General features: G+C 60.2%; 1 protein-coding gene across 1 annotated transcript; it reads left to right on the plus strand.

Moving 5' to 3' along the window:
• Positions 1 to 1850: 1850 nt before the first annotated feature.
• Positions 1851 to 20814, plus strand: IFNGR2 (interferon gamma receptor 2). The gene is made up of 7 exons (XM_054575982.1): positions 1851 to 2018; positions 8890 to 9034; positions 11748 to 11956; positions 15281 to 15429; positions 17266 to 17425; positions 17751 to 17908; positions 20298 to 20814. Exons 1-7 carry the CDS (start codon positions 1952 to 1954, stop codon positions 20403 to 20405), a joined length of 996 nt encoding a protein of 331 aa, XP_054431957.1. The 5' UTR covers positions 1851 to 1951; the 3' UTR covers positions 20406 to 20814.
• Positions 20815 to 26582: the final 5768 nt, after the last annotated feature.

The raw sequence follows: 26582 nt of genomic DNA on the forward strand, positions 1-26582 counted from the left end.
GCATGGCCACAGCAACCCTGCCCCCGTGAGCACGTTAAAGGGGAAGTGGTGAGGAAGGGGACCGAGGACCTGACCGCGGGGGCGAACATCGCTTACTGGGCAGATTTCACAGGACCGTGCGCCCAGCACCAGCGGCCCCCCCGAGGCCATGGGAGAGGCCCTGCGAGGGGGCCCGGGTTGCCGCTGCCGGTGGCCTCAAAGTGACCCTGCCTTCCGGAGAGACAAGCTGCAGACGGGACCCACTTAGAGGCGACGTGCAACCTGCGGGGTGCGTGATGCCGGGCAGGGTTCGCAACCAGCTGTCCCCTGCACGCAGGAGGGTTGGGACTCCCCGCGGAGCTGGGGAAGTGAAAGCCAGGCCGACCACTTTCCCAAGAAATACCCACAGGGCTGGCCGGTCCCCACCAGGGCAAGGCTCTCCGGCGTCGGTCCTCTGTCCATGACTGCAAATGCCTTGCAGCCGGGAGGGCGGGAAGTAGAAATGCCAGCCACCGAGGACTGGCGTTTCCATGGTGAGCTGCTCTGGGGACACTACGTCTTTGAGGTGACAGTGGGCTGCCCATCCAAATAGCAGGGTGGGTGTGCTCCCTTAGTGCCGGGCCAGGACTTCGGTGGGGGCACCTGAGGCCGCCTACCTGCCAGCAGAGCCTCGAAAGGAGAGCCTGGGGGGAGAAACAAGCAGCCATGGTGGGGGCAGGGGGCAGGGCGGGGGGCGGGGGGGGGGGGGGGGGGGGGAGCACCACCCCCTCTAGGACCACAGGCTCCTCTTGGCCCCTGAAGCCTGGCCCGGGCGGAGACAAATGCACATTTGTCCTTTTCTTCAACAAGATATATTTGTTTCTTGATTATAAAGTCTGAAAAAGAGAACTGTTACCCTTCACCTTCCGGCTGCCTACTTCCTGCAGTGTTTCCTGCGACCATTTCCCACGCATCATTTTTGCAGGATTCTGACTTATATCTGCCTTTCTCACTTTCGTGCAAACACGTCTCTCTCTCCTGAAAAACTCACTCAAAGCATCATGCTAATACTCCTAGATATTTCCTCACACATTTTCACAACGGTGGCCAATTTCAAATGAGTTCTGCAAAGGGAAATAAAAGGCGAGAGGTCCCAAAGCAAAGCTTTGCGTTGCCAAACACGCCCTTGCCAGCTAGCCCGGCTGGGGTTCGGGGTCCCCCCGTTCTTTAACTCTGGTCTCCCCTTCTGCCAGTCCCGTCGCCAGTTTGCTTCGGAGCTGAGCGGGCTTATGGCCCATGTGGGGAAACGGGGCAGACCGCGATCCTCTGGGCGGCAGCCGAGGAGCAAGGGCGCAGGCTCGGCCCGGAGGGTGGGCCTCGCCGCCGCACTGCCGCCGCGCGGGCACTTCCTCGTGCGCTCGCCGCCCGCGGCCGGCGGGGGCCGCGCCCACAGGCCGTGGCGCAACGCGGGGCGTCCCGCTCTCCCGCCGCAGTGTGCCCCCAGGAGGTCCCTTCCTTCATCCAGACCTTTTAAATTATAAACCCTTAAAACCTGGTTTCAAAAAAGGGTTCCAAGCTTCCTGTGTACTTTACAGGCTGTTAAGAAAGCAGACGTTTGAACTGAAGGCAAGCGTCCTCGCAGGGGGGCGCAGCCGCTAGGGATCGGGGTCGATCCCAGGCCTCGGGTGTCGCGGGGTCTCTCCCGGAGGGTCGCCAGTGCCCGCAGACGGCAGTCCGGTGGGCTCCCTCCGCGCCAGGCCCGCGGCGCCGCAAGCCCCCAGCCGGGGCCGCACTGGCGGCTCGGGGCCGACGGAGCCGAACCCGGCGCGGAGGGAAGTCCCGCGCGAGGGCGGGGCGGGGCGCGTGAGGGAAGGGGCGGGTCCCGATCCCTGCGCAGGCGGCGCCGCCACGGCGGCGACGGTAGCCGCTCCGCGGACCGCGCCGGGGCCGGGCGCGCCCTGAGCCTTCGCGGCTCCGCGCCGAGAGCTCGGCCATGCGGCTGTCGCCGCTGCCGCTGCTGTGGCTGCTGCTCCGTCTCGGCGCCGCGGCTCCCACGGCAGGTAAGCGGGGCCTTGGTCCCCCAGGCCGCACGGAGGTGTCGCCGCAGCGGGCGAGGGTGCGGTGGCGGCGGGGAATTCCGGGCAGTCTCCGGGCAAGCGGCGGGCGAACCCCGTGGAGCCGCAGGGCGCTGCCGCCCCTCCCGGCGTCCCGGCCTCCGCGCCGCCCCCCAGCTTCTGCAAATGAACAAAGGAAGGACCGAACCCGGGGCCGGGGCAGGGCCGCCCCTGCCGGCCGCGCGGCGTGTTCCCCGGGGCCCGAGTAGAGGCGAGACCGGCCGCCTGCCTTGCCGGTTGGTGCCGGGGCCGCCAGCTGCAGGCCGTGCCCTGGGACCGGGCGCTGCCTCACCGCGGCCGGGCGTGTTGGACCGCGGGGGTGAAATCCAGTTTTCCCGGATCAGGTCGATGGGAGGAGACCCAGAGCTACCCGGACCCCCGTTGCTGGGCGGAGCCGCTGAACCAGCCTTCGTCCCAGCTCTGCCCCCGACCCAGACAGCCCCTCACCCAGGCTCTGTCAGCGTCTTCTTACCCTTGACACTAACCCACCATACTTAGGAGCCAATATAAACGATTGGTAGAAAAGAAAGGAAGAGTGACAGGTGTAGGTGGGAGAACATTGTGTGTGTGTGTGTGTGTTTGCTGGGTTCTTCCCGGCCGAGACACCGGTGTCATAGACGGTAGCACAACGTCTCAAGAACCGGGAGGTTTCCTCCCATTTGAAGTTATTCAGCCTCGTTTCTTCGACCAGCACCCCTTGCCAAGGCCCATAAATTCCAAGCTCCTTGATGAGAGGGGCCCTCCCTAGCAGGTCGGGCTCCTGGCTTTCCTGGGAGTGGTGGGGAGCGGGTGGATCCCTCCCCCCCAGCCTCAGGTTCTGAGAGGCAAGGTGCGAGCCCTCCCTGGGCCTCGTGCCCGGGTGAGATTTGGGGATGGGCAAAATGTTGGTAGGTGCCCATGCTGGGCGGCGGGCAAGGAGGTGCTGGCACTTTACACTAGAGCACCTGCTGCCTGGCGCTGTCCTGGAGGTGCTCTGTGCCTGTCCCCTGAGCCTGGAGGTCGAGGGAAGGGTTTAGAAACTTCCGTCCGTCATTGCCACACGCACAAGGCACACTCACGTCTTTCACGGGCTTGACTTCCATCGGGTCCTGCCAACGCTCGGGGCCGGGCGCCGGCTGGAAATGAGCGGCCTCCTCACCGCAGCTCCTTTGAAAAGCAGCGCCTCCTTATATTAACCTTCATTTTTGTGGCCGTGTGAAATTTTCTCATACTAAACAGTTTAAAACCTGGGCTACTTTGAAAAGAAACTCTTTGTTAGTCAAAGCACAAGGTGAAAAGGGTAACAATAATTACATAGTAAATGGGTAGTAGAAAAAAATGTCCACCGTTTTCCATAATTTACAAGTGTCCTTCAGCAATCGTGAGGTGGTTTTTGTGGTCAAAGAAAAAAGAAAAGTATTTTTAAAAAAAACGGAGACTTATACTAGCTCCCCCTGAGAGCTGTTTGAGGGGTCTGTTAGGTGTCGGCCTTGACCAGCGTGTAGTGACCCTTGGGGTGATGCTCGGCCGTGGCGTCCGCCGACTCTCCGGTAACCCCGGGAGGGTCCCGGCTCCTGCTTGCAGCGGGCGCGGCGGCTGCTGGCTTCTCCGGTGGATTGGGTCTGCGCTCGGGCCACGGAGGGCTGTTGCTGTGATTGGCCGACGTGGGTGTGCGGTCCCTCTAAGGTGCTTCGAATCCACTGAGAAAGACAGTAAATCCCCCACAACAGAAAAGCCGCTGCAGAGGAGTTGACATCGAGTAGCTCCCCTGGTCTGTCACGTCAACCCTTGAAACTACTACGTCGCTGGGATGTTCGGGGCAAATGCCAAGTGACAGTAATAACCACCGTTTACGGGGCCGCGCTCCTAGGTCCGCCGAGGTGCAGGGGGCTTACAGACGCACCTCAGCTTTCTTAATTTCTTCACCCGCTCTTTCGAAGTAGACAGCAGCCGCCGTTTCCTCCCAGAGAAACAAACCAAACCGTCCTTGTTTTTGGAAGCAAAACACAGTCTGCGTAAATGAGCTGCTGTCCAGTATTTGCTGATGAGGGCAGCTTCCTGGTTATGGCTGAGGATTCAGGGACTTTGTTTTTGTTTGTTTTTAAGAATCAACACCTTTGTTATGGGAGCTAGGACAGGAGGGCCTTGGTCATCCTCAGCAAGCAGCCAGCCCCGGGCCCCGCACACGGTCGTGTGCGCATGCGCGGCCACCCCGGCCTGGTCTTGGGGCCGCGTGCAAGAAGCTGGCCCCGTGGGCACTGCCCCTCAGGGACACAGCTGACTGTGGCCTTCTTTTTCCTGTCGCCATACTTCTGAGTGTCTGTGATAGGTTTTGTTGAAAACCTCTTCCTCCTCGGCAGCAGCTTGCCTGCCCCCTGCGGCCCAGGGGCAGCGCCAAGGGGGCCCGTCCTGCCCTTGCAGTGGCCGCCCGTGGGCCCCGCTGCCCTTGCCCAGGGCCTTGGTGCGGACCTGCCCTGCATCGGGTGCGCTGGGGACACCACCAGTCACCCTTGCTCCACCGTACCGCCCTCGGAGGCCCAGGGGAAGCGGCCCGGGCCCAGCTCCAGGGCCCGGGGCTCCTCACCCCGCAGCAGGCCGCACGCCGCGCCGGCTGTGTGCTTACTGGCAGGGCCGGCCTCTCACGCCAGGCGTCCCAGCTCCTGTTTTTGCTTTCTCTTGCGGCTGGAAAGACCCAGGGGATGTTTTTTTTAACTTCTCACCTGCAGGGGGCGAGGGGCGGACTCATTGGTCTTCATCACAGTTGGTATTCGTCCTAATGACCCATTGATGTCAAGATCTTAAAGGGTCTTTGAATGTTAAGATGAAATGATTAGTTTTAGTGATAATTGTACTTTATTTTATTACCAGTGTGTGTCTTGTGTGAAACTCTGCTGTGCTAAACCGAGACCCGGGCAGCCTGTTCTTAAATCTGCCCAAGGCTCCCACGCCTGGAGCCAGGGCGGGGCGGCGCAGGCGGGCGGGGCGGCGATGGGGGCGCGGAAGGAGCTGTGGTTGTGAGGTGTGGGGGGCGCGCCTGACACCTCGGCTACCGTTGACGGGGGGCGGGGGGGCGGGGAGCCACTGCCCCTCCGACTACAGCGCAGGACGGCGGCGCGGGGCTCAGCGCGCCTGCTGAGGGCCGTGGTTCCCCCCGTGGGAGCTGGGGCGTCGTCAGCACCTTGGCGTCCACCTGGGGGGACTGGATTTGTTCCCTGTTGTTGCTGTAACATATGGCCGCCAGCTGCGTGCCTTAAAACAGCGCAGGCTCCCTCTCTCGCAGTCCTGGACACCAGAAGCCGGCACAGGCCTCGCTGGGCTGCGACCGGCGGGCGCGCTCCTTCTGGGGGTCTCCAGGCAGACTTACCTCCTTGCCTTTTCCGGCTTCTAGAGAAACAGCCGCGCGAAGACATTGGGCCTGCCCGGTGTTCCCAGCCACCCTCCCTGTGCTGAGCTCTTCCGAGTGGGAGCCCAAGTTTACTGACTCCCCTTTGCCACGAGCTGAGTCTACGGGGTGGGCAAAAGCAGGCGGTGACTCCTAGGTATTGCAATAAATACAATAGCATTTAAATATAACAGCTACAATAGCTTATTAAGTCAAAGAATGTTACAATCATCGGCCTGCTTTCTGCCTGCCCAACATATCACAGGGCACAGGCGTCTGCGGGGGCCCCTATTCCACCTTCAACAGGGTCAGACCATTGAATACAGTGCTCGGCACAGGACCGGGTGCCCAGCTGGTGGCCACCAAAGGCAGGGTCTGGGCACCAGGCTGCTGCGGGCCACCTGCGGAGGCAGCCATTCATCAGGACATCTGAAGTAGCCCCACCTGAGAGCCTGCGCGAGGCAGCTGCGTCTGGTTTGCCTCCCATTTGAGGTCTTGCATTTGGCCCTCGCTGCCACCGCGGGCGAGATGGCAGCCCATCACTGTGGCTGCAGACACCGTGGCTCAGGAGCCATGTCAGCAGGGTGCCGTGGCGTGGGCGGTGCGGGTGACAGGATCCGGGTTCCCCAGCTGAAACCCTGTGTCTGTCAACCCTGCCCTCTTCCCGCTGTGGACAGAGGCGCTCCGGCCCTAAGTATGGACCTCGAGAGCGACGCAGATACACCCATGGCCTGGGCTGCCTGCCCCGCCCCCGGGGCCAGAGCAAAGGGGGGCCAGGTAAAAGCAGGGGAAGTCCGGCCGGGCTGCGTGCGGGTTTGAGTGGGTGGGTGTGAGCCGAGGTCGCAGGAGCCGGCTGCGTGACCTCGAAGGGGGTCGGGCACTGCTCCTCAGACATGGGACCAAACAGCCCCTGGGTCCCGGCCTCCTGGCCGTGTGCCATGGTCGCGGCAGGCACACCGTGGGCACCCTGCAGCCCGTCCAGACCCTGTCCCTGCCCTTCGACGCCTGTGCCGCCACCACCCCCACTTTAGAGGTGAGACACGCAAGGCACAAAGAGGCTGAAGAGCCCGTCCGAGCCCCCGGGAGAGCGTGTGGCCGTGAACACAGGCAGTCTGGCTCCGGAACCCCTGCTCCTGACCACCACGCGCTAACAGAGCAGGGACGGGACCCCGGCCCGGGCGTCGTACGCAGAACGCAGCTCCGATGAGGTGGCACTGAGCAGACACCTGGAGGGAGTGAGGAGGAGAGCGTGGCATGACTGGAAAGAAGGTTCCAGATGAAGGGACAGGCGATGTGGGAGTGTGTCTGTCCAGCATTTCCCAGAGACGAGGGGCCATAATCAAAGGAGCGAGGCTGTCGGAGGCGAGACTGTGGGAGGTCAGGCCGCCGAGAGGCCCCGGGGCAGCGGCAGGCGGCAGTTGCCGGTGAGCAACAGCCCTCGGCTATTCACTGGAAACGCCAGCCTGCGCCTTCCCTGAATGTGGCGAGAAGGGGATTCCAAGAAACTCAACTGCAGAGTAAAACCACGGCCCCTGCTGCCTCTGCAAGGATGAAAGTGAGGAGGAGGAGGGCTCCCCTGGGCACGCGGCCGGCACCGTCCCCGGGCCCCTCGGGGCTTCCTGTCTCGGCCTAATGTCTAGAGAGGAAAGGGTGCCAGGAGAGAGAGAGAGGGGGTCCCTGCTGACTGGCCCTGTGACGGAGACAGAAGGGCAGCATCCGAGTGCTGGTCCTCGGAGACGTCCCGCCTAAGCCACGGAGCCTGGGGCTGTTACTTCCTGTGGCCAGTGGGACTTTGCCGATTTGATCCATTGAAGGACCCGGGGATAGGGGCGTGGCCCCGGATGGCTGGGCCCCGTGGGTCCGGTATACTCGCAAGGGTCCCTGGAAGATGGGACAGGGAGGCAGGAGAGCCAGAGCCAGCGAGGTGGCAGCGCGCGGCCGGGGCAGGGACACAGGCCGGAGTCTGAGAGCAGCGCCTGGGAGCTGCAAGGGGCGTGGCACCTTTCTGCCGTCGAGGCCCCGGGAGGGCGGGGAGCTGGCCGCCCCTTCGCCTGGCCCCTTTCCATGACCTCCAAAGGCAAAGTGCAGGACGTGGGTGGCGATGTGTCGCAATGTCAGTGGGAAACTGACAGAGGAAGTCAAAGGGGATCTCTGAGGTTCCCCAATGGACACCCACCGCCACCCCAGGCCCTGCAGCTATCCCTGGAAGCAGGACTCCAGGCTCAGCCCAGTGGGGACGGGGTGGGGGGCTTCAGTGAGCCAATGCGCCCGCCCCTGGAGCAGCCCTCTGGCTTTCAGGAGGCCCGGCGTGAACTGGCACAAGTGCCACTGGTTCCAGAGGAATCTGGAGTGAAGGCCAGCCCACGCTTGTAGCCGTGGAGATGGCGCCCCCAGACTCGGGGGCGCGCCTGCCAGAGGGGAGGTGGCGGCCCTGGCCCGCCCTTCTGCAGTCCTGGACACGTTTACTGAGAACGTGGACTTGGGATTTCCTGCCCTGGACCCTGGCACAGCGTCTCACAGACTCTCCTTCCCACTCCCTGGCGCTTCTCCTAAATCTTTGTATCTCACAGGAATTCTCACCTTGGGGAGCTTCCTTGCCAGAGGGGGGGGCTCCGAGCCAGCAGGCTCTGGGCCCACCCTGCGCGGCGCCTGCCCAGGGGAGGGCGTGGGTCCCCCCTGCCCCTGAGAAGAGGATTCTGCCTTCAAGGGTTCCCCGTGGCGTCCTGCTATTTGTGATCCTCCACTGTCCACGTGTGTCAGAGCCACCCGGGACGCCTGGGGGAACGCAGGTGGCCTGGGCTGGGGTGGCCCGAGACCGGGGGAGGGGGCTCCGTGCGTGTGATGCTGGCGATCCCTGAGACACAGAGCTGCTCCGATGAAGCCCTGAGGAGGGGCCTCGCCCCCCCCAGGCGCCTCGGGCTCTGCACGCTGGCCTGGAGTGTGTGCGTGCGTGTGCGTACGTGTGCCTGTCGGCGGTTTACCACTTGCTGCCTTGGTGCAGAGCCCAGGGCTGGTGCAGTGCACATGGCCACTGGTGTAATCAGCGCCACGGCCTGTGGAGCATGACGTTGTTTGTTGATCCTTTACTCCTGAAGGACGCACTGCCTGTTAAGGCGCCTGCCCCGTCATGCGTGTGCACTCGCAGCGGAACAGGTGTCCCGGGCCAGCTGGCCTCGGACCCCAGGGCCAGCTGGCGGAGCTGGGGCCTGCGGGTGGAAGGCAGCGCCGCCCCCGCCTCCCGCGGACGACCCATGCCGACCAGCGTGCCGTCCTTGGGCCCAGGTGGGGCGGGGGGGGCGTGCAGGTCAGGGGACGATCCGGTGGCGACGGCCAGCGCTTTGCTTTGACACGGCAGAGCTGGCCAGTGGCGGCACGCATCTCCGTGTGTTGTGACTGATTTGTCTTCTTTGCCCCTAACTTTCTCTCTCCCACCCCTTCCCCCTTCTCTTAACCTAGGTCCCTCTCAAGACGCTCCTTCCCAGCTGCCTGCCCCTCGAAACCCGAAGATCCACCTGTACAATGCCGAGCAGGCTCTGAGCTGGGAGCCGGTGTCCGTGGGCAGCGACGAGAGGCCTGTGCTGTACCGGGTGCAGTACAAATAGTGAGTGGATGCTGCTGTGGGCGCCGGCCTGGGAGTGGGGGGGCCGGGGGCCAGGCGGGGCGCGCACCGAGGCCCGCTGCACAGACCTGCCTCTTGGCAGGTCTCTAAGCAATTTCAGGGAACCATCATTGTTTTGGGGCTTTTAAAATCTCCAAGGACAGAGATTTCACAATGCCAGGCGCACCCAAAGGCATCAGAGAACTCTGCTGTCCAACCATGCAGCTGCCTAGTTCGGCCAAAGTTCATTCTCTCGTTGCTTCAGAAAATAGAAAGGCAACCTCTGGGTCCTTGGTGGTTATTTGCTTACTCATTCAGTAAGTTAGCACTGAGGGCTGTGGCATTTTATGTTGCTAAGTAAACAAACTGCAAGACGGGACGATGCCTGGCATCCATGAGAACACAGCTGGCGGAGGGTGAAGCACCTGGCCCTGTTAGGGACCCTCCTGTACGGATGGGTCACGGAAACATTCGTGCTACAGCCCGAAGCAGATAATGCAGCCACTGCCGCCCCCGGCCCCCCGTCATCTCCCCCATCACCCAGCACCCCCCACCCCCACTCACCACCGCCATCGTGGGGAAATGAAAAACAGCGTTCACGAAGAGAGACATCAAAGTGTGTATTCATGTCCGTTAGCAGAAAAGTGCCCGATCGTGTCATGTGAACTTGTAGCTGAACGTCAGGCAGTCACTGAAAAGCAGAATGGTGTCACCTGGCAGCAGTTGCAACTACGTAAACGTCGGAATGAACCTATGGTCAAAAATAGGGAGCAAATGTGGGGAAAAAGACGTTGTTAGAGGAGTGGGATCCCAGGTGATTTCTTTTTCTTCTTGAAATGCCCATTGTAACAGTGTTTGCTTAATAAAAATAGATCTAAGCTGGGGCTTAGGGATTATCTCTGAGTCATAGTAATTACCTGTGTTACCCACATGATCATCTCTGATAAAATGGGCCATGAGGCCAACAGCGTCACTTGCAGAGCCCAATGGCAAGTGAAACTGTGTTGAAACTGTTCAAACGTCACTAAGACTTTCAGTGTGGTGACAGCAGAGCTTTAAACCCAGCCCCGCCCCCCCCCCCCCCCCCCCCCCAGCAGAGCTGGGCTTTGCGCCCCTGCCCAGGGCACAGGGGAGCTGGCCCGACCCGGCCCCCGGCAGACAGCGCACGCTAGCGTGCGCCCGGAGGCCAGTGAGGCCAAGTCCGGGCACCCCCCCCCCAACCCGCGCCTTGACCGCAGCGAGCCTGGCCTGAGGGCCTGGAAATATCAGAAATATCTGTAAAAGAGTTTTTGGGTTTCCTATCACAGACTAACTTGTATCACTTGGTTTTCTTTTCGGAAAGCATTTTGTAGGTAATTTTTTTCAGGCTAGAGGTTGGGAACGGAAACAAAGGGAGGAACGAATGTGCATGTCCCTGTTTGGAAAAGTTACCAGGCCATGCAAAACAGAAACGGGCTGATGAGGCTTTCGTTTCCAACTGCAGAATTGATGACAAAAGAGGGCTTTGCTTTTGGTTTTGTATTAGACACTTTTACATGCTTTGGACATTGTAGTTACATTAAATAATTTCATTCTGATGCTTGTGGGACTTCGGTAAAGCATTAGTATAGTTATCGGGTCGGCCAAACAGTTCGTTTGGTTTTTTTCCACACCGTGGCTCTAGTAGCACTTAGTTGCCTTTAACTTCATTTGAAACAATTTTGTTAGATTGTATTGTGACAGTGGTCACAGCAGCGTGCATTAGAAAAAACATCAAAATTAGTGAATATTTGCATAGCCATTTTAATATTGAAGATGGAAGAAAATACACAACACTTTCAGCATATTATGCTTTATTATTTCAAGAAAGGTAAAAACGCAACTGAAATGCAAAAAAGAGTTGTGCAGTATATGGAGGAGGTGCTGTGACGGATTAAATGTGTCAAAAGTGGTTTGCAAAGTTTCATGCTAGAGATTTCTCGCTGGATGATGCTCCGTGTCACGTAGACCAGTTAAAGTTGACAGCAATCAAATCAAAACATTAATTGAGAATAGTCGACATTATACCATGCGGGAGATAGCCAGCATACTCAAATTATCCAAATCTATAAAACTATTGATGAGAATGAAAAATGTGTCTTTTATTTTATGGAAAAACACCACACGGACTTTTTGGCCAGCCCAATGTAAACAAGTGAAAACAACCCACGTGTCTATCAACAAGTGAGTGGATAAACATGATGTGCTGTATTCCTACAATGGGATATTATTTAGCCACTAGAAGGGATGAAATACTGCTACATGCTGCAACATGTATGATGCTTGAAACATGCCAAGTGTAACATACTAAGTGAAAGGAGCTAATCATGAAAGATCAGATAGTATGTGATCCCATTTATATGAAACATCCAGAACAGGCGAATCTGTAGAGACAGGAAGTAGACTGATGGCCGCCTGAGGCTTGGGGGTTTGGGGGGGAATGGGGAGTAACCACTAATGAGAACAAAGGTTCTCCGGGGGCGGGGGGGTGATAAAAACCTTCTGAAATGGACTGTGGAGAACACTGTACCGCTGTTGACTATGCTGAAAGCCGCCGAATCTGCGCTTCTGGTGGGTGAATCGCAGGGGTGTGACCCAGGTCTGAGCGCAGCCACCTAGAACAGAGCCGCTCAGAGGGGACTGTCACACGCCGAGGAAAAGAGAATCCTGGGAAGTGAAACCCTTTTTCTCATTCCAGCCCCGACAGCAGCAACTGGCTCGACATCTCGCCGCCCTCCCTCGGGGTGAATTGCTCGAGGATCCCCGCCACGAGGTGTAACTTCACCTCAACCAACCTCTCCCGGGGATTCCAGCTGCACTTCAACGTCTCCTTACGCGTCCGAGCAGAACTGCAAGAGCGCACCTCCCCGTGGGTGGTGGCGCCCTGGTTCCAGCACTACCAGAACGGTAAGAGCTGGGGCGCAGGGCCGGGCCGCCGGGCCAGGCCTCCCCGCCCCCGGCCCCACGCTGCTCCGCCCCGCCCCGCCCCGCCCCGCCCCGCCCCGCCCCGCCCCGCGATGGCCAGCCAGCAGCCGGGGGCGTGGTCACCCCCCCCCCCCCCGGCTGGCCACGGGGGCAGTGCTCAGGGAGCGTGGTTTGCCTAGACCAGAGGCGGGTGGGCCGCAGCCGGCGGCCACTCCAACGCACCAGCCTGCTTCATGGGTTAAGTTTCAGTGGAACGCAGCCGCCGCGCCATCTCCTGCCGCCCCCCGACCACAGCGGAGTAGGGGCCTCCTGGCCGCCGGGCCTGCAAAGCCGCAATTGGCTCTGGCCGGCCGCCGCCCTAGAGGGCACGCTAGCGGGTGGGCCGTTGTGGCACAACTTCTTTTATGTTCAAGAAAGTGTGTAACCTAGCCTTGCACGGTGCCTGGCGCAGAGCAGATGTTCAACAATGCTTGTTGAATGATTGCGTGAAAAGCGTGCTCCCCGACAGCGAGGGGGCAGGAGAGCTTGTTGGATCCCACTTGCGCAGGTGCCCCCTCCACCCCAATGATTCGTTCTCCCGGGGGGTCACTGCCCGCTGTTTCCTCAGCCTCTGTGGTTCATGCAGACGCAAGGTTCAGAACTTCCTGAGACCCAGGTGTAAGCAAGCACAATAGAAGGCAGTTGGGGAAACGTGATCACGTCCAGGTTGTTTTTAATCCTCACCCAAAGACCTGTTTTCATTGCTTTAAGAGAGGAGGGAGAGAGAGAAACATCAGTGTGAGAGGGAAGCATGGATTGGTTGCCTCCCACACACACCTGGACCGGGAGCCCCCACACCCAGACCCAGGGGATCAAACCTGCAACCCAGGCCTGTGCCCTGACCAGGAATCGAACCTGCAAGTCTTTGGTTATGGGACGATGCTCCAGCCAACTGAGCCGCACTGGCCAGGGCGCTGTCTAGATATTCGATGATACGTTCTGCCATTGTTGTTCATTTATTTCAGGTGTTTTGTAATGGCATTTTGTCTGTGTTTTTTGAAGGGGGTCTTGTTGCTTAGAGATACCTGCCAGAGTGTTTAGGGACAGCAGCTATGTATGGCGGTCTTTGTTGAGGAGCACAGGACCTGTGTTGCGACCTTCCCTCGGCCTCCTCTGCCTGAGACTTCCTGTGCTGGGCTGCTCAGAACAGAATCGCTGGTGGCGGGAGGTGACGCAGCGATGGAGGGCGCAGGCATGGGTCTCCGCTGGCCGAGCCCCTTCTGGGGACGAGTCGTTTGTCCTGGAGTAGAGAGCAGCACACGTGTGAGCTGTAAAGTGTCCAAAAAAAGAGTAAGGGCGGTGAGCAGCCGCTGCCGGGAGAAAGCGGAGGTCGCAGAAGCGGGGTCTGACGCGAAAGTCCTTGGTCCCGCGCCAGCGGCTCTGCCCTCGCAGCCTGAGCTGGGCAGCGATAGCCCAGGTGAGTGGCCGGTGGGGCTGCCGTTCGCTGCCCTCTGTGGACGTGGTGTCGCCCCGTCCCGTCGCTGCCGTCCCCACTTGTGCTGGAGTTGGGATGCGTGACCAGCGTGGCGATGGGTGGCCCAGGCCTTGAGGGTGGAAGGATGAGACGACGGGACGGCCAGGGACGGCCTCGCGCGGACCTGCGTTCAGCCCCCAGCTCTGGCCCGTGCTCGCTGTCACCCTGGGCTCAGCCTCCGCCCCTGGGACACACGTCGGAGCACCAGCTGCCTGGCTTGTCGCCGTCGCTCAGGGCCTGGAAGCCGCTGTCAGCGGCCCGTCCCTCCGAGCCTTCGGTGCGGAGAGAAGGCAGGTCGTCCCCCTATTTCCGCCCGCCCCCACCCAGGGCCCGGCCCCCGCCTGGAGACAGCAATTCGCTTATCGGTCAGCAATTCGCTTATCGGACAGCAATTCGCTTATCGGTCCGTCTCAGATTCCAGACCCAGGGCCCCGGTCAGAAGGGCGGGTGTTTGGCACCTTTGTCACAGCAATTAAGTGGTTAGTGGCCCTGAGCTCCGGCCCCCGGGGCACTCCCACAGGTGAGTCACGAGGAGCCTGGCGGCGGAGCCCTGCGGAGGCGGCAGCCCGTGGGTCCCAGGCTCCGCCGTGGAAAAGGACACATGGGCACGCGTGCCCGAGGCTTCCGGTCGAGCTCTCCCCACAGCTAGTCCGCTCACCCGCCCTGCCCTGTCTCCACCTGGCTTAGCTCCTCCACCCAGACAGATGTCCTTGAAGATACAGGTGTGAGCCCATAGGGACTGGTTGCTGTGGCACAGAGAGCAGGTAGCCAGACCACCTGCCTGACCCTCACCCGGGGGGAGCGTGGAAGCAGAGCGTGTTCGCTGTCACAGACCCAACAGCTGTTCGCAGCAGCAGGCCGTCTGCGTGTGCACCGGGCGCACAAGCAGGCCTCTCCGCGCTGGGGGAGCAGCCTGGACTTCAGCTTGAGTCGCTCCGGTCGGTAATACAATCTAAGTGCTTGTTCGGTACGGGCCGCCTCTCATTTATAGCACAGGAATCACCGCGCTTGGCTGGCCTGGGAATCGCACGGAAAGCCTTAACAAATAGACTTCGGGGGGTAACGTCTGTCAGTCCCCGTGCCACAGTGACTGGGAGACACGTGTTTAAAGGTCTGTGAGCACCGCTTCTGTTCTTCTGTATAGAGATCGTACACCAAAATGCACATGGTCGGTCAGGGCTCACGCACTCTCTCCCTGCCCCCACGTGCGAGCGCCACCCCTGGTTCACCTTCTGGCACCGTGTCTCTAGGAACCTGATCATGGCAGCATCGCCCACGGCTGGCGGGGCCCCTGACCGGGAAGCTGCACTTTGACTGGGCCAACCTGAAACCCTGGCTGGAAGCCTGGGCTTTGCCGAGCACAGCGACTCCTGTACCTGGGCGTGCCCTCTGGAAACTGCTCTGGAAGGCTCCTTGAGGAAGGCTTGGCCTTGAGGCCACAGAGGCCCCGGTACCTGCCCGACGTGGGTCTCGGCGCCTCGCTGCCGAGCTGCCTCCCAGGAGACCAGGGAGCCCCGCTCTGAGACGCCGTGGGGGCCGCCCGCCCCGGCCCCACAGCCTCCCCCGGCGTGCATGGGCTGCAGGTGGTCTTGTGTGCCTAAGTGCAACCTCCCTGCCTGCACAAATCTGTGTGTGCTCGTGTGCACGCCGCAGAGAAAGGGGGCAGTACACGCACACGTTATATGGGATACAGTGTAATGTGTGTGCATATGTAGCGTCTGTTGTGTGTTTGTATACAATAGGTGTGTATGTATATTTACATATTTTTGTTTTTGTTTGTAATTCCATTCCAGTGACCATCGGGCCTCCAGGAAACATCCGGGTGACCCCGGGAAAAGGCTCTCTTACCATCAGCTTGTCCCCTCCCTTTGACATCCACCAGCTCTCCGCGACCAAGTTTTTGTATTACGTCCATTACTGGGAAAAGGAAGGACCCCAACAGGTAAGAGCATTTTGAAAAATTTTGATCATTTTTTCTTAGAGTTTCTGATACAGCAAAAGAAAGTAGACTGTAAAGTGGACAAGGAGAACAGGCTACCCCGTGTCACCTCAGAGTCTGAGACCTGAGCCAGTTTTTAAAACTTACTTTCCAGAGAGAGGGGAAGGGCGGGAGAAAGAGAGGGAGAGAAACAGTGATGTGAGGGAGAAACCTCCATCGGCCCCGGATGGCGACCTTCCGCGTTGAGCGACGATGCCCAGCCTGCCGAGCCGCGCCGGTCGGGGCTGAGCCGGCTCTCACCCGCCTCTTCAGCCCCCATCGCTCCTCACTCGCCAGTCCGTCGGAGCAGCCCCTCTGTCTGATGTCACACTGTTCCCGCTAGGGGGGGCCCAGACCTCGCGGGCACACTGCGCATGGTGCTTTTGCCACACTCGGGAGGTGGCAGGAGTTTCTGGTGGGTCAGTTTCTACAGCAAGGAACCCGCCACTACAGCCTGCAAGCTTTAACTGTATGCAGCCCGCTGGTTTGAACAGTTCGCAGAAAGGGCCCAAGGGCACAGGCGAAAAGTCCACTGGAAGGACAGAGAGCATTCCAGGGAGAAGGGGCAGGTGACGAGGCGGACAGAGGGGTCAGATCCCAGGGCCTGGCCAGCCCTGCGTTGCGCAGGGACACAATGACGGCCCCCCGTCGCCTCCAGGGCCTGGTGCTCTCCACGCCGCCTTTCCTGAGGGGCCACTGTCCGTGTGGGCGTCAGGGTTCCCGCGTTCCAACGTCAGCACCATTGTTATAATAGTAACGAGTGCTTCCCTTGTGTCCGCGCGGGGCAGGCGCCTTAGGCGCCCCGTTCAGCCTCTGTGCTCGCCCAGGGTCAGCGGCTGACAGCAAAGCAGAGTGGACGGCAGCCTGGGCCCCGCTCTTCCGACCCGCCGTTTGCCTCCCATGCCCTTTGTATCTGCCCCTTCTCGTTGTGGCTTTGTGACCGTCTGAAATCGCCAGGGAGGCAAAGCTTCCCAAAGGGCGTGCCCTTTGCACACAGGGAGGAAGGGCGACCCAGGCAGCCAGCTCCCAGGCTAGTGACCCAGCGTGGGTTACGCCACTATGTCAGATGGCTACGTAGTATTCTTTTGTCTCTGAAAACAAGAAAGCAGTCCCGTATAAGAAGCCCAGCATTGCCATAACATGGTACATCTTTTTCTCCTTTCCCTGTGGCAATGAACTTTGTCCAGGATGAGAAGGAGCAGCCAGGTGTGGGGACGAGGCCTGAAGGTGGGGCAGGGCAGAGAGGAGACTCAAAGTATCTTGATTAACCACGAACTACAAAATGTTCGCTTTATTTCCTTCTTAAGGTTATTTATTTATTTTTAGAGAGGGGGAGGGAGAAAAATATCCATGTGTGGTTGCCTCTTTTGCGCCCCCTGCTGGGGACCTGGCCCACAACCCAGGCAGGTGCCTTGACTGGGAATCAAACCAGTGACCCTTTGGTTTACAGGCCGACACTCCATCCACGGAGCCGCACCAGCCAGGCCAAAATGGTCATTTTAAAGGGGAACATTTCATCCTAGAAATTGTGGCTTTGGCCCTCCGTTGCTGCAGTGGATTCTCAATGGGTGCTCAGAGGTCCCCGTGGCCCCAGGCCACCCTGAATGCAGCGGCGTCTGTCTTTGTACTGCTTGTCCGCGGTCACGTAGAAACATGCCCGCTGCAGGCCAGGGACTCCATGAAACAGCCTCGCCTGGGTCTTCGCTTGCTGTGTTCGCCGCGAAGTGGAGGAACCGGTGAGAGGAGGGCAGTGGCTGACCAACCATCCCCACACGTCCTCTGCTGGTGCTTTCCCTGTAGGTTAAAGGCCCCTTCGAGAACACCTTGATTGAGCTGAGGGATTTAAAGCCTTTACGAGTGTACTGTGTCCAAGCCCGGGCCAAGCTGGATTGGAGTTCCACACTGACCTCTGAGCCCGGGCTTCCCAGCGACACATCCTGTCTCGAAACAACAGCGAACGGTGAGTTCTGTCGTCTTGTGTCCTTTCTGAGCTGGGGGTAGAGCGCCCCAACAATAGTGATGTTGGGACATGCTCGTCAGGGCAAGGCCGAGAGGAAGGGAGACCGAGGGACGGGTGGGAAGGCAGCTCCGTGGCTCCATGAGCCGTGCCGGCGTCCCTGGCCTGGCGTCATTCCGGGGCCGCCTTCCGAGCAGCGAGCTGAGCGCACGGGGCAGGGACACCCGAGTCTGAGTGCTCTTTTAAGCCGTTGGCTGAAGAACAGTCGCCTGATGTTTGCGTCACAGGCGGGCTGGCCCTGTTGCTCACTTTTATGTCATCTCTTTAGCGTCCACCAAGCTCCAGCAAGTCGTCCTGATCGCCTTGGGGACCTTCCTGTCCCTGATAGGGCTGGCAGGGGCCTGTCTCTTCCTGATCCTGAGGTACAGGGGCCTGATCAAGTACTGGTTCCACTCTCCGCCAGGCATCCCAGTGCAAATAAGAGAGGTGAGTGCACGCCCAGGAGGGGGGGCCGCTGCGGGCAGGGCGGGGCCCTCTGTGCACCCAGGGGCACAGCAGCCGGAAGGCGGCAGCCGCCCTGCACCGCCCCACAGCCATCGGCAGATGCACACGGGTAGACAGTGTGAGAGGCTCGCACAGTGGGGTGTGGCTGAGCCTTCGAAAAGAACAAGGTTCTAACACAGGTGGCCACATGGATGAGCCTTGAGGGCCCTGTGCCTAGTGACAGACCCCGGACACAAAGGGACAAGCACTATGCGGTCGTGGTCAAGTTCACAGACCGCGAGGGACCGTGGTTTCCAGGGAAGCGGAAGTTAGGGTCTTGGGGGGGCCGAGCTCAGTTTTGCAAAATGAAAGATGCTCTGGTGACAGAGGGAGAGGGTGGCACCACACTTGCCACCTGCGTTACACAGCTGAGCTGCACACGTACGGAGGGGTAAGGTGATCAATTTTTTAAATATTTTATTTCTTTATTTTCAGAGAGAGAGGAAAGGAGGGGAAGAGAGAGGGCAATGTCTATGGGTGGTTCCTTCTTGTGCGCCCCCTACTGGGGACCTGCCCACAACCCAGGCATGTGCTCTGACTGGGAATTGAACTGGCAAACCTTTGGTTCACAGGCCAGCATTCAATCCTCTGAGCCACGCCAGCCAGGGCACTGCCACAGTTTAAAAATCTGTTTTTAATGGCGCAAGGTTGGTCCCATGGTGACCTGGCCTGGAGGCGGGCGGCACGTGGGTCCTGTGCTTTCTGGAGATCACCTGTCAGGGGCCTGACTGGCACTGCCGAGGTGGTGGGGACGGAAGTCGGGAGCATGAGCCTCAATGCAGACAGAGTGCCCTGAGGATTCTTCTGGAGCAAACACACCCGGAGCCGGGGCCCCTGGCTCTGCCCCCCAGGCTCGGTGGATGTACTCGCACCGTAAAGGCCTCGAGAAAGAAGAGCTGGGGCGGGGGGGGGGGGGGTCCTGCGGAAAGTGTGGGTTCTGCACAGCCCCACCCCTGGGCCCTGGGAGGCAGCTGGGCCCTCTGGGGACAGAGCTGGGACCTTGTTAGGATTAGCATGAGCCAATAGAAGAGTATCTAAAAATATGTGCTTCGGGGGGCTGTTATTCTTCAGTAAAATTGGGGTCACACTGCCATGTCTCCGTTGGAAACAGAATCTTACCCCGTTATATCTAGAATGAGTAGGAGTTAGTCTGCAAAGACGGCAGTGCTTCTGGAGAGAGCTATAGTCACGTGTTTCCTTCATCTGCTGTGAGGCATTTTAAGTGCCCGGGCATCGTACAAACTCCGTGCGAAGTTCCCAACGCAAGCCTCGTGCAAATGCTGCCCAGCGATGCCCCTGCCGGAGGGCCTGAGGCGCACAGGCTCACGGAGACGCAGAGGGGAATGCGCGGCGGCAGCCACGGCCTGGGCGGCGCACCGAGGGCCCCTGAAGGCCGCTGCCCTGCCGGTGCTGTGGTTACTGCCGCACGGAGCACTTCAACTTTTGTTAGGAGGGTAGAACTCAAGTGAAGTGTTCTTACCGCACACAAAACCCAAAATAACCCCAGGACACCCCTGGGAATAGCATCACAACATAACAGCCCCCGGGGCCTCGGCCTCGCCCCCCCCCCCCCCGCATCAGACCGTGGGCCCCCAGCAGAGCTGCTCTCGCCAGCGCGCTCCCTGCTCATGGGCTCTGCAAGCTTTGAATCAAAAACCCAAAGCCTTTTGGTTCACCTTCCTGGGAAAGGGTGAACAATGTTCATCACAGGCCACTAAAGTTACATGAAAATAACGAATCCAGTTTCCAGGGCGCACGAGATCCTGAGCGCCCCAGTAAGCTGCTCCAGGCCCGCCATGTCTCAGCCGGGCACCGGGCTCGCCGTATCCTGGGCGACATGAGGTTGAGCCTGAGCCTGAAGCAGAGGCCGGAGCCAAAGGGACAGTTGGGCGCTGAGAGGTGTCGCTGTGCAGCGGGGGCTCCGCCAGCTCCTCCCGACCCTCACTGAGCCCCTCACCGAGCCCGGGGCTGCTGGCCCTCCCCTTGCTCTCTTCCCGCCGCCTCCCACCCCCGCCCCATCCCTTCAGGGGAGGCCAGGCTTCCTCCTCGGCTGAGCAGAACAGAAAAACCAGCACACCGGCACCCGGTGCCACAGGGCGGAGCCTGCTTTCCCGAGGGCGATGGCCCGTCTCGCCTTCCGAGTGTGACCTGGCTTGGGCCTTGCCCGAGCTGTCAGTGAGGTGGCGCTCGGGGTTTAGACATCGTTTTGTTGGCAGGCAGAGTAGGAGGTCAAACGTGGGGGAGACTAGGGCGGGGCCGCCTGGAGTTGCAGCTGCGGCGCTGGTGCTCAGAACCCGTGGACTAACCACCTGCCGGCTTCCCCCCTTTCCAGTATCTGAAGGACCCGGCTCAGCCCGTCCTGGAGGCCCTGGACCGCGACCGCGCGCCCGGGGAGGATGCCTGGGACTCTGTGTCTGTCGTATCGGTCCCCGAGGAGTAGGAGGTGTCCCCGGCACCTGGCACCGCCACCCCGGCCTGAGGGCGCAGGACTCGGAGCCCGGGACCCCAAGGTCCCACCACGCGGGGGGCCGTCCGTGCCCCAGGAGCCCAGGGGTTCTCGTGGGGGAAACAAGCTTATTCTTTAAGAAGTTTCTAATCACGTGCTTCTGTAGGATGATTCCAAAGAAAAACGAAGATTTCTCCTGAACACTAAAAAGACATGCGATTATTTGTTAGCAAAATGGCTTTGGCGCTCCTGATGTTCTGTTTGTGGTTCGCCTAACACGCGGGCAGGTCGCAGACGTGGCCCAGCCCGCCCCGACGAGGACGAGGGACACTGGGCACCCCGTCACACTCAGCCTCTCCGCTTACAATGTGATTAATCCTGTACATACTTTCTAGTAATTTAAGGTGGTTTTTTTTCAAACTATGAATAAAGAACTGTATGATTAACTTTTTAAAAGTCTGTGTGAGGTTTTCATCTCTTCCCTTTCTCATCTTAATTTGGCCTATTTTCTGCATATTTTCACATTTTAAAAATTAGTATAAGGCTCTGGTTTCTGAAATAACCCCCAGCAGAGCTGCTCAGACCTCATGGTCACTCAGCAAGAACTGTCTACTGTGTCGCTTGGTTCCTTGAAAAGGTGTAAGAGGGCCCTGGCTGGTCTGGCCCAGTTGGTTGGAGCGTCGTCCCAAAAACTGAAGGTTGAGGGTTCAACTCCTGGTCAGGGCACAGGCCCGGGTTGCTGGTTTGATCCCCTGTGGGGGAGCGTGTAAGGGGCAACTGATTGATGTTTCTCTCCCTCTCCCTCCCTCTGCTCTCTCTTGGATCAATAAGCGTGTTCTCAAGTGAGGATTTAAAAAAATACAAGGCATAAAAGGATTTTCAGAAGCTGCCTCAGCGCTTCCTTTAACGAAGGGATGAGTGTCAGGGGTTGACCGAGGCAGGGGCTGGCGGCTCTAACGAGACTCGGCTGGGGACCGCCGCAGGACCCCGGGCAGCGAGCCTTCCGGTGCAGGTGCCGCTCACCCGCTGACTCAGCACCGAGGAAATGAATGTGTAGCTTCACCAGCCCCCCTCCCCCGCCCCATCACAAACACGGGCACAGTCTTTAGAAAGAAGCCCCTCCTGGCAGCCTGAACTGACAATGGGAAGAAGACACTGGGCAGGTGAAGCTTCTGGCAAGGGTCGATGGAGTCTCTCTCTCTCTCTCTCTCTCTCTCTCTCTCTCTGTCTGTTTGGGGTCTGTGCTGCTGGTGAGGAATTGGCTCTCTGCCGACTTTCTGGCCAAACACTGTGTATCCTGCCATCCCGGATGACAAGAGAGCAAAGATTGCCCAGGTGAGGACCCTTGGGGGGCCTCTACTTGATCTGTTGGGCGCATCTTGAGTTGGGGCAGGTTTAGAGGAGGCGTGAGGGGCTGGACGCTGCGAGGACCTGCGGGGGCCAGGAAGAAACTTCGCGCTGGGGCAGCGGGCCGGGCCGGGCCGTGCGCGGCGGGAGGGGCGGGGCGGCGGGGGGCAGGGCGCCGGCGGAGCCAGAGGCAGGAAGCGGGCAGGGCAGCTCGGTGAGAGGGCGAGTCCGCAGCGCGGAGTGCAGCGAGCTCGCGCGCGCCACCGTGTGACCAAAGCGGGTGCAGCGCGTCCGGGGCGAGCCGGCTGCCGCTGGGGCCCGGTTCGGGTGAGGCTGAGCGGGGGTGGGGACGGAACCGAGCGAGTGTCCTGGGCGGCAGGTCGCTGGGGTTCAGGCGCACAAAGGCGCTTCCCAGCCGAAGGCAGCGGCGTGAATTGGTGGCAGACTCGGAGCCCAAGCCCGGGACCAGCCCCCAGGTGTGAGAACACAGGTCAGCCGCCTCCGGGGAGGGGCTGACACTCCCTCCAGACCCGGCGCCCAGCCCCCAGGTGTGCTGTGGCCGCAGACCCGCCACCATCCTAACTCAGCGACAGCTTGGCTGGCGTGGGGCTGGCTGGTCACACAGGATGCAGAGAGGACAGGGAGTTTTTGAGTAAGATACTCCTTTTTTATAGTATTTCCCAAACCTTCCCAAACAGTAAGCCCACGCAATGGGATTGTTATCTATGCTAACTTGGGACTTCATTTCTCGTCCAGCTGAGAGCATAATCAAACCGCGCTGGCCTTGGAGGTGATAAGGACTGACTGGCTGGCTCGCTGGGGCGGTCCCTGGCTGGGGGAGCGAGAGCAGCTGACCTGTGTTCTCTCCCTGACGTCCCTTCTCTCTAAAAATAAATTGAGAAAATTAAAAGAAAAGAAGAGTGACTGGGACTTTAAACAAACCTGGTCCGGGGGGTCTGGGGAGGGTGAGCTCGCACCCTATTATGGGGAAACTCTGCGTTCACAGTCGAATTTGGAGCTTGTGGCTGCCCCCCGCCCTGGACTCCGTCCCTCCCTACGCGTACCCCTGGGGCGGGGCGCGCTTGTCAGGTGTGCACACGGCCCTGTCGCACGTGGCTGGACTACCCTCATCCCCGACCCCCCGTAAATCCTTTTCGGTGAGGAAGCACCTAGCTGATCCTCTGTTTCACAGACGCCATCTTACAGGCCCCCTGTGACAGAGCGCACTCCCTGAGCCCCCCAGCCTGCGCCCTGTTGCCATGTGGCCCGGGAGTTAAAAATAATAGTTCTCCCATTGTTAAATGGTTGGAAAAGGTTCAATGTTTATGCCATTGAAACGCCAGCACCTGCACATAAACGTGGGCCGGAGCCCGGTGCAGCCCGTCCGTAGGCTGCGTCCGCCCCACGAGGCGGGACCGGGTCATCATGGCAGACCCACTGTGCGCCCACACGCCTGGGAGCTTCACACAAGAAAGGCCGGGCTGCCCCTGACCTGCACAGTGAAGCATTTCTTGTGTGGGAGAAACAGACCCGCCCGTCACCGAAGGCCAAGACCGCACGCGACCCTGAGGTTCTCTAATTCAGGGGCAGCACAGCCATGTGACAAGGGGTAGCAGACTCGTGCGTGTGTCCTCTGAAGCCCGTCGTGCGCCAGGGACGCGGCGGCAGAAGGATGCACACCGGGGTGCGGGGGGCCTTCCACCGACGTCGCGGGCAAGGCGAGACCTCGGCCCCTGCCTTCCTGGCCGGAAGGTTTCAGTCAAGAGACAAATGCAGTAAAGCGGGAATTTGTTGGCCAAGGCGACAGCCCACTCAGGAGAGTGAGCGCAGGAGGGCGCAGCACTAAAGGAACAACGGGGGCCTGAGCGGGGCCGCCCTGGCTCACTGGGACGTCGGGGAGAAGCAGGCCTTGGAGACAGCGTCCGGGGCTGAGACTGGGGCCCGCTGCCCCCGCCCCCAGCTGCAAGTCTCCTGGGGACCCTGAGAGTTTAGGAGGAGCTGTCTGTGGGGGAAGGAAGGGGGAGGGAGAGGTGCAGGCATGCTCCCCAGAGGGAGGGGTGGCGAGCTTAGGGGTGTCCCAGGGCAGGATCTCAATGGGACGTGCATCGGCTCTCCAGGTGTGTCCTCTCAGCCGCGGTCTCCGCTGACTGGCCGGCGCCGCGGCAGGGTCCTTAGTCAGTGCAGCTGGTCCTGAGGCCTGGCGTTATCTTCAGGGAGGAACGGTCGGGTCTGAACTGCAAGGCCAGCCACGTGCCAGGGGCCAGGCCCCGCTCCCCCGGCTTTGCCTGTTGCGAGGCGCGGCGAGCTTTCCACCGGGGACCTCCCGGACCTGGCCCGTTGCCCTTGCTCCGCTCAGGTCTGTCCAGCTGCCTCCCCCACCCAGGACAGGTGGCCCAGCGATGATGTGTCTATTGCCTCACGGCCCCAGCGAGCCTCTGAGGTACCTTTGTGTGAATTGGACGAAAGCACCCATCTTGCAAGACACTGATTTCAAGTGCCATGGATTTCCTCAAGCAAACGGGCTCACCTGCATCTGCTCTGTGACCAGCACCTGCACTGTGACCAGCGCCCCCTGGCGGCGCGGCCGAGCCCTGGGCAAGCAATCGGCAGGTGGAGCTTTTTGCGCTGCACGGGGCTGTGGCCCAGATGAGGCGCCTGGGGCAGGCGTTAGGGCCAGAGGCCGAGGAAGGGCTGAGAAAGGAGGCTTCCTCGTATCTGTTCAACCCTTAACTGTTGGAATCACTGCTCCCCTCCCACCCAAGGGCCATCCGTTCCCAGGGGCACTTGGGGCAGCCGCCTTGGAGACCACTTTCATTTCATTCACAGCTACTCACACTTCACCCCACTGCTGAGGTGCCCAGCTGAGGACACAGCAGACGCCGCTTCTACGCTGCCCTGCCCCACACGCACACCTGAATTCCATCGCAAGGGACCGGCAGACAGACCCCAGCGGAGGGCGTGCTAGAAAACCCCGTCCAGTCCTTCATAGGGTGCACAGCCCGGGAGCGGCCTCGGCAGCCTGATCCGCTCCCTCTGGCTCAGGTGGCACGGAGCAACGATCTCAGCTCTCACACCAGAAACAGGTGACCTTCTCGTGGTCCACTCAGGCCTGCACGTTTTCACACTTGTGCCCTTACTTGTGAGCGCTTTCGCCTTTGATTGTTAGCGATTCGCTGTGTGAAATGGCCCCACACGCAGGGAGGGCAAGAAGGCTGTCAGCGTCCTAGAAACGATGTAATTAATAAAGAGTCGTATTAGTCTACACCCCTCCCCCCGAAGACACTCAGTTCCACAGCCATTGAAGCTGGGTAACGGGGGGATCTTTACAGGAAGGGAACCCATATATTGTTAAATAGTTTCTACTTCACATGACCTACAAGGAGGGAGACTAAGATGACCTCCTTTTGTAATGAGCAAACAAACAGGGAAATTAAGTGATTGGCTCACAATTGAAAACCAAAAACAGGCCAAGAGCCGCCCCTTTCGGCGGGTCCTCCGGGACACCCTCAGCAGCCGCCACACCAGCATTTCACACGTGTGAGTAGAACGTCTCCCTCTGGGTTAGAACACGCAGACCCAGGGGCGGCCCCGAGGCCGAACTCCGCCTCTGAAAGCCGAGGGCCACGAAGACCTCGGAAAGAGACTGCCACTCGAGCCTGCTAATTAACCGAGTTTGTGAGGGGAAACTTGCCTACAAGGGCACCTTGGCCGCAGGATGAGAGGCATCCAGCACGGATTACTCGTACGCGTGGCCGAGTCGGCACAAGCCTGTTGCAGGAACCGGCACAACGCAGGAGGCGGGAGGGTGCTGGTGGGTCAGGAGCGACAGCAGCTGCTCTCCGTGTCCGAGCGGGGTCAGCTGTGGGCCGTCGCCACTCTGGCCCGGCCACACTGGTGGGTCAGACAGCTGTCACGGGGCAGTGTCTTCTCCGCACTCCCCGCCGCGTGACCGGCTCTCACAGTCCCATGCGCCCCCAGCCCCCCGCACCAGGTGTCCTGAGCGAAGGGCTCCAATAGCGGGGAGGTAACTCCCTTGGTCACCAGTTGACTGTGGGACACACAATCCGCAACAGCACAGGCACAAGGAGGAAAAAGTGAAACCGGAGAAGCAGCGCAGGTATCAGCAGCGGCGCATTGTAAGGGGATGTTCCGATCAGCGGGCGGCTGGAACCGGATGCCACCGAATGGCAGAAGCACCAGGTCAGAAAGACAGATACTTAGTAGGGACGTGGATGGGGTTGTATGACAATCACACCGAGGCCTGATCTTCAGATGTTAACGTGGCCGCAGCCCCGGGGCCCAGACAGGCCGTGCCCACCTCGCAAGTTGGCTGGGGCAGGTGGCGCGCTCAGGGGGTGGGGAGGGGAGCGCGGGACAGGAGCGGGCTGGACCAGGGCACTGCTTTCTCTCCTGCCAGCGGTGTGTCCCGGTCCACGCGGGGACGTTGCCACAGACCCCGGGTGCATTAAAATACCAGGCTCCCGCCTGAGTCTGACCAGTTGCTCCCTACCCAGGGGCGTGAAGTGGCTGACCCACCCAGGCACAGTGTCCCAGGAGAGGGTCTCCTTTCCAGGGACAGCAGGGCTGGGTGTCCCCGTTGCCATGGCCTGGGGTCCATGACAGCGTAACGGCCATCAGCTTGTCCTCTGTTGTCCTCGCCTTTGCGGTGCTGGGTGTCTCAGCCCGAGCTCCTCATCTGGCCGCTTCAATGGACCGGCGCCTGGAGAGCACCTTTGGCCCAGCCGGAGCAGGTGCCCCAGGAGTAGCTTCATCTGCCGTTTAAGGGCGCCGTCCACCACCCCAGCCGTCAGTGGGCTCTGCGGG

This window comes from Pteronotus mesoamericanus, unplaced genomic scaffold, assembly GCF_021234165.1.
Source record: "Pteronotus mesoamericanus isolate MK-2021 breed Mesoamerican mustached bat unplaced genomic scaffold, CSHL_Meso_final contig_116, whole genome shotgun sequence".
NCBI classification, from domain to species: domain Eukaryota; kingdom Metazoa; phylum Chordata; class Mammalia; order Chiroptera; family Mormoopidae; genus Pteronotus; species Pteronotus mesoamericanus.